At 37.9% G+C, this 7823-nt stretch overlaps 1 protein-coding gene and 1 pseudogene across 1 annotated transcript; one reads left to right on the top strand and one right to left on the bottom strand.

The window, feature by feature from the left end:
* The first annotated feature begins 571 nt into the window (after window positions 1-571).
* Window positions 572-2567, top strand: LOC137735714 (F-box protein At2g39490). The gene is made up of 3 exons (XM_068475157.2): window positions 572-1564; window positions 1791-1949; window positions 2187-2567. The coding sequence occupies exons 1-3, from the start codon at window positions 743-745 to the stop codon at window positions 2391-2393; spliced, it is 1188 nt and encodes a 395-aa protein (XP_068331258.1). The 5' UTR covers window positions 572-742; the 3' UTR covers window positions 2394-2567.
* Window positions 2568-3083: 516 nt separating this feature from the next.
* Window positions 3084-6100, bottom strand: LOC137735764 (aquaporin TIP1-2-like; annotated as a pseudogene).
* Window positions 6101-7823: the final 1723 nt, after the last annotated feature.

Here is a 7823-nt window from a genome sequence, read left to right as displayed (position 1 = left end):
AAATGGATGAACTCTTACAAAACCTCAATCGAACCGTTAGTTGTGCCGGACATGTCTATATCATTAACGAGGTCCATAAATCTTATACTCCAATTGAGTGTGAAATTCCGAATATGGTTATTTTAATCCTCGTTTTTTAAGCTTTAGAAAACCAATTCAAGAACATTACATTCAATAAGGTTTTTTGTTTTATTTTAATGCAAGAAACTATATCTAACATGTAAGAGTCGGCAAGTTAAGGCTAACAAAATGTGCCTTGGGTCTCACTTTGAAAAAAATAGTATATCCTGATGTGCGTCAAATTCGTACTGTTGTAGAGATAATTGGCAAATTAAATTAAAAAGCTTTCTATTATATATAATTATATATTAAGGTGCTAATGTAGGAATGACTTTTTAAATGGCTCTGATCTACGTAGATGGCTGCGCCATGACTGGGAATGCCCCATAATATTTAATTATGAGCTTACCAACTAATGTATACATATTGCTAATTAAAATCAGAATCTATATATGCTTTTAAATTCTTGGTACCCAATGAATATTTAGTAGCATTCTATCTGATAAATAGGTATAGTCAAAACCATTTAAGTGGTCCTAACTAAGTTGAGGACACTTTTCCCATTCAAGTGGGCAAAATATGGTGAAGCGAAGAACCTACCCTTCATGGCATCAATACTATAAAGCGATCTTGTTGTCATCTTTTCTAGGCTTGTAGTAAACTTAGTCGAATAGCTAGAGGTATGGAGAAGGAAATAGCAGATGATTTGTTTGGCAAATTACCAAATGAAATCATTTGCAGAATTATTTCTTTTCTCCCTTCAGAATCTGCATTAGAAACCAGTTTAATCTCAAGTATGTGGAGAAGCCTATGGAATACAACTTTAGCGAAGCAGATCACTACAGATGATGATGCAGCTGATGCAGTTTTTGAATTTGTCTCTCACTTTAACCAGCATGATCCCTTAGGGCATCCCAGAAAGCTGCAACTGCACTTCGGCAAACTTGGTGATCTCCTTTTGGCTACAGTTTCACCCAACAATAAACTCCGTCTGGAGTTTTCGACAGAGAATCGGGAAACTCCAAGGCATTTTGGCTGGCACTTGAAGCTGAATCACCAAAGGGACCAAACCCTAGTTTCTCACCAGCCTTCTCCCTCTACTTTCTTTGTCAAATTTCTTTACCTAAAATCAGTGAGCTCTTTTGGAAATGAAGCAGTTTCTTCTATGATTCCGTGTTTCGAATTTCTCGAAAACTTGAAGATCATTGAATGTGAGGAGTTACAATCTTTGCATATCGAGTCCAGTCCAAGGCTACTTAGCTTGACCATCTTTGACTGCCAGAATCTCAAGTCTCTCCACCTCAAAACTTCCAAACTTCGATCTTTTCGATACCGCGGTTTTCTCCCTCATATTTGGACGGAACATCATTTTAACTTGGCAGACGCCATGCTTGATTTCAGGCAAGGCCCTGGCTACGGCGGATTCAAAAGTAGCGACTTTGATCCTATGTTGTTAACCATTAAAAATGCTCAAGTTCTCACTCTATGCAAATGGACTTTCCAGGTGCGTTTTAGTAATTTTTGCATTTTCTAGTCATGGCTGCGAACTATTAAGCTATATTAAGCACACAAAATAATCATAACTAATTTTTAAATAATGACTGCATGATATATCAACGATAATATGGTGGAAACGTTGTTCTAAAAAAAATTTACCAAAATGTTTTTTTATCGATGTTTCAACAATAATGATGCACATCTGTTTTTAAAGTTTGAAAATGTTTTTGCAGACACTGATCTGGCCATCCCTTTTGCCTCTACAAGCAAACTTCATATTCTACAAGCTGAAAGAGCTATGGTGGATTGATAACTGGGAAGAAAGATTCAGCATCGATCGTCTAATATCCTTCATTAAATTATGTCCAGCTTTGGAGCAACTCTATGTAACTGTAAGTTTCTTTCACTCAAAACTTTACAAGTAATTTTGTACGTGGTCAAATAAAAACGTATGTCTTATCAATGCCCTTTTGTTTTTTTCATTTGAAGATAAAGCCCAACTTGTATAATAAAGTGAAGTAATGTTGTTGAAAGGATTTTTATATTGCAATTTCAGTCACTATCTGAGTTCCAAAATTTCAAATATGGCTCCTCTTTTTTTGAATCTCGTGTTTGACCGTATAATGCAGAATGATCCTAAAAGCTACTGCATGGCATGGACAGCTCCACCGTGGAAGAAAGTCAATGGCCAAACAAAATTGGCCCATCTGAAAGTGATAAAGTTGGTGGGGTTTACCACTGAAGATGATGAAACCACTTTGGCAGAGCATATAAGAGATCTAGTTACAGTGGAGCCACTGATAATTAGCAGCATCAAGACTGAGAAAAGAGTATAATACGCTTATACATGATGCTTTCTTGTTAGTTATGTGATCGACTCTATGTACGTATAAATAATTTAAAAGCATGTGCGTATAGTAAATAGGGATAGAATCAATTTGTCAGTGCAATGTGTATGTGCTATAACACGAAGTTTGAATTCTCTCTATATATTATAGTTACTAAGGATATCGTCTTGTCCAAAACAGTAGTTAGTTAAAATAGCATGTCTGCTTTTTACACTAAGTTTTAATCCGTTTATGTTTATTGGAATAATTTAGAATACTGTCTAGAAAAAAAAAAGAAAAAGAAATGTATTCATACATATATTTGAAGTTTGTAGCCCTCTACATATGAAAGTTTCTAGATTTGACACTTTTTTTTTTCTCTTTTTCACATGATTTGCTTCAATCAGCCAGACCCTAATTCCCCCCTCCTCCTCTTCTAAAAATGATAGCAAATGAACCTGAACAAGAAGATCACAAAGCAAACAAGGTAATTCCACTATATAAAACGATTTGACCACAACAACTAACTAGCACTACTCCCACTTACAACATAAAATGAAAAATAACAAACCCTACAACAAAAAATACATGAAATTTGATTTAAGCCCCCCCAAAATTACATGAAATTCTATTTATGCCCCAAGAGGCCTTTAGTTGAACAATTGCATCCATCTTAATCAAGCTAGCATGGACTAGTTTTTAAAAGTCATTGGGACCCTGTTCATGGGTCCCATTACAAGATGAAGATGTTGTTATAGACAAGAGCTGCGATGGCAGTAGCAATTAGGGGGCCAGCCCAATAGACCTAGTGGTGAGTCCATGGCTAACTAACCATGGTAGGCCCAAACGACACTGCTGGGTTCATGGATGCACCATCAAACGCACCCCAACCTAAATGTTGGCACCAACAATTGCAATTGCTGCTAATATCCCTACCTTCCCCTTCGTTGGATCCACTGATGTGGCATACACTGTGTAAACCAAGCCGAAGGTCATCACAATCTCAAACAGGCAGTCGGGTAATTCATCAACAAAAATATCAAGTCGGATATGCGTACAATCAAAAGAAATGCAACAGTCGTTCACCAGCAACCGTTGAAGCATGTAAATCTCATATTGCATCAATGATTGACAGTTATCTAGAGTTATCTGCGCGTGCCTGGACGATAGTTGCTAACACATCTCGTAAAATCAATTAACTATTAAGTATTGACCAATAAGCTCCTTAGAACTTACCCATCCACCAGTGGCAAACTTGAACAGCAAGCAAGCAACAACTGATCCCAACAATTGTGCAATCCACTACAAATTACCCCTCAAGGGTGTTATGTTTCCACCAATGAATGCACCAAATGTGACAGCTGGTTTTACGTGACCCCCAGAAATATTTGCACCCACTGAGACCGCCACAAAAGGTGCAAATGCATGGGCTAATGAGGTAGCTATGAGCCCCGACAGTGTTGGTTGAAGCATTGCTAGTAAGCTTGTCTGCCAAAATTATTTAGGGGTGTGATATCTACACACCCTTTTTTACTTCTCACACACCCTTCTAATTTTCGGCCATCAGATCGGATGAATTAAAGAAGATCAAAAGACATAAATTAACAAGCGGTGTGTGAGAAGTAAAAAATGGTGTGTGGATAGCACACCTCATTATTTAAACTTCCCCTCATTATTCAATTGAATTAGAAAAAGATATCAATAACACCACTCGGAAATCTTAATTAAACAATGTATATCAAGCTAGAGTTTTCCCGTCACATATTACACACTCACAAAAAGAGGTTAGCGAAAGTAGACGAGGCAACTATGGAAACTATAAACGTAAATTTTTAAGAAATGAACAAAGCATATATATCATGTTAACCTCTATCATATATTACCACAACAAGAAGAGACTAACAAATATAGACGACTATTGAATGGCAACAAAATGTATTCATCTTGGGCCAGCCACTGACAGAAGAGGCAATAGTTGAACGTGAATCTTTATTACAGAGAATGGACCAATTACTTGGGCAGAAGGAAAAGTATTGGAGACAAAGGTCGCGGGCCCTATGGATCAAGGCTGGAGACTGCAATACGTGGTTCTTCCATCAAATGGCAAAACACAAAAATGCAAAAAACTCGATTAAGAAGATAAAAAACGCAAACGGGGATTGGTTTTGTAATGAGGCAAGGATAGAAAAGACCATAATCAATTACTTCCAGAACATCTTTGCTTCTATAGGGAATTTGGAGGACTTTAAGATTATCAAGGCTGTAAAGTGAAGGATAACCACAGAAATGAACAGATGTCTGGATATGAGTATATCTGAAGAAGAAGTGAAGAAAACGGTTTTTCAGATGCAACCTACAAATGATGGGGCCTCATCATCCAACTCCAATTCACGTTCTCTATGGTCGAAATTGTGGAATGCAAAAGTCCCACCAAAGGTCAAAGTTTGTGTGTGGAAACTGGCAAATAAGCTAGTCCTTACTCTGGTCAATTTGACAAAATGCCATTTGGGGGGTGACTTGGAATGTGTACTGTGTAACTCACTAAGGGAATCGACCATCCACCTAATGGTAAAATGTCCATATGCAAGGTGTACATGGATGTGTACTGTGTAACTCACTAAGGGAATCGACCATCCACCTAATGGTAAAATGTCCATATGCAAGGTGTACATGGATGTCTCCCACCGTGGGGGTTCCAATGAGATAGATACCATTCATCTTTCTTATCTTGGCTGGATGAAATGGTTGGGCTAATCCTAGGATCTAGCTTCGCTATGGTCCTCATGATTTGTTGGACATTGTGGGGAGCGAGAAATACGAAGTTGTGGCAAGGGAAGTGTGATCCTCCTAATGTTTGTGTCTCGAGAACAATTCAATAGTGGCACTTCAGCCCCATGTCGTCCAAGAGTTCATACCATAGATCGTTGGCTCACTCTACCTATAAGGCACCTCAGGATAAACATTGACGGTTCCTGGAGTGACGATAAAAAGATGGTAGGATTTAAGGCTATTATTAGGGAAGATCAGGGTTTTTTCATGGTTGCGAAATGTGGAAATTTTGAGGATGTTTTCTCTCATATTCAAGCAGATGCTATGGCCTTCAGAGAGAGTTTGATTTGGGCAGTGCATAGGGGTATTCAAAAATTAGTTCTTGAGACTGATTCACTTCAAATTGTGGAGGCGCTACGTGATTCTTCCCTCAATTTGTCATCAGTTGGTCAAATTGTGGAAGACATCAAGATGTTGCTCCTTTCAATCACTGAAGTTACTATGACCCATACTAGCCGCAAAGCAAACTCTATAGCCCACCGACTTGCACGAATTGGGCTAACTTTGAGCCAAAGTTGTGAATGGATACCTCCCCTCCAATTGTTATTATTGATTTGCTTGTAGAAGAATGTAGTCTAAGGCATTGAGAACTCTTATGCAACACTTGGGTTTTACCACATGGATGAAATGAAACAAACTATCATATCTTTTCAAAAAAAAAAAAAAAAAAAAATCAACAATGTATAATATGTCAATCCAAGTGAGCCGAACTCGAAAAATATCTACATAGAAATCGTTAAATTGGGGACTTACTAAAAGCCATGCCAGAGCCTTCACCAACAAAAACAAAAATAAGCATGGAGAAAAACTCAGCAAACGCAGCCCGAATTGCATCAAGGTGACTTTGCCTATCTTGGCGTTCCAATTGCAATTCTATTGATCGGCATTTTAGTAAATGGATGGCTTTCTTTTTTGTTCTCTTCTAAATTGCTCAAGAGCTTCGAAACCCTTGTAAACATTAAGAAAGCTTCAATGAATATGTTCTTGGGAATTGCACAGAATGTAGAGGAAGAAGAGAGAGAGATCGAAAGAGAGAGAGAAATGTATTGATATCTTGTTAAGCTTGTTATGATTACAATTTCAGTTATATATTCTCACTTTCCTTAGCTGCTAATCTTCCACCTCCTTATCTCAACTATAATTCTAACAACTTTTAACTACTTCTAACAGCTTATCTCTTTAATCTATTGACAAGTGTCATTTAGTTTGACCCTTGATCTTCTCTTCACTTAGATAGTTGTTTTCTTCTTCACTTGGATCCTTATATCCCTCCTCAATCAGATGCTCAAGGGAACTGAGCATGAGATTGGCACAGTGGTGTTGAAACAAAGGAGCGGACAACCCTTTTGTAAGTATGTCAGCTAATTGTTCAGCAAAAGAGACATGTTAAACTAGAAGATCTCCTCGAATGACCTGTTCCTTTACAAAATGATAGTCGATCTCAATGTGTTTAGACTTGGCATGAAAAAAGGGGATTCGTTGAAAGGGCAATTGCTGAGATGTTTTCACAATAGATCAGTGGAAGACTTTGAATAGGAACATGTAAATCACAAAACAACTGTCGAATCTAAGCCAACTCTGCAATTGTAATGGCTAAGGCTCTATACTCAGCCTCTGTGGAAGACTTGGAAACTGTGTGTTGCTTCTTGGATGACCAAGAAATCGGATTGGAACCAAGAAATATAACAAAACCTGAAGTAGACCTGTGATCATTGGGATCCCCGACCCAATCTGCATCACTATAGAACTGTAAATGGATTGGTCCTGGCCGAAACTGAATACCAAAGTTTGAGGTTCCTTTGAGATATCGTATGATCTGTTTAACTGCAATAACATGAGACTCCATAGGATTGTGCATAAACTGACAGGCTTGATTCACTGAGAATGCTATATCGGGTCTTGTAAAGGTAAGATACTGAAGGGCACCAACAATGCCTATGTACTGCTCAGGATTATGAAATGGTTTGCCATCATTCTTAAGTAATCGATGATATGGTAAACAAGGTGTAGCACATGATTTACAATCTTGAAAGTCAACTTTTGCAACCAACTCTGTAATGTACTTTGTTTGTGAGACAAACAGCCCTCCTGTTGTATAACTAATTTGTAACCCCAAGAAATAATTTAGTTGCCCCAAGTTTTTCATATCAAATTTGTCTGTAAGACCTGTAATCACACCTGAGACTAACTCAGAACTACCAGTAAGTATCACATCATCAACATATAAGAGTAAGACTACAGTGCCTTTGGATGAATGTTGAACAAACAAGGAGGGATTAGCTTGGGAAGCTTTGAATCCTAAGCCAGGTAAAAAACTTGTAAATCTATCATTCCAGGCTCTAGGGGCCTGTTTAAGATCGTATAGAGACTTTTGTAACTTACAAACATAATGAGGAGGATGAGCTGTACTTTGAAATCCTGAAGGTTGTGCCATATACACTTCCTCTTGGAGAATGCCATGTAAAAAGGCATCTTTGACATCCATTTGTCTGAAAGGCCAATTGAAATGTGCAGCTAATGCAAGGATCAATCTTATGGTAGTAGGCTTCACCACATGACTGAAAGTCTCGCCGTAGTCAATTCATTCTTCCTAGCTATATCCTTTTGCAA

This window comes from Pyrus communis, chromosome 7, assembly GCF_041283825.1.
Source record: "Pyrus communis isolate YQ-2024b chromosome 7, ASM4128382v1, whole genome shotgun sequence".
Classification (NCBI taxonomy): domain Eukaryota; kingdom Viridiplantae; phylum Streptophyta; class Magnoliopsida; order Rosales; family Rosaceae; genus Pyrus; species Pyrus communis.
The sequence above is the reverse complement of the archived record's forward strand: the minus strand, read 5'-3'. Positions and strand labels throughout refer to the sequence as shown.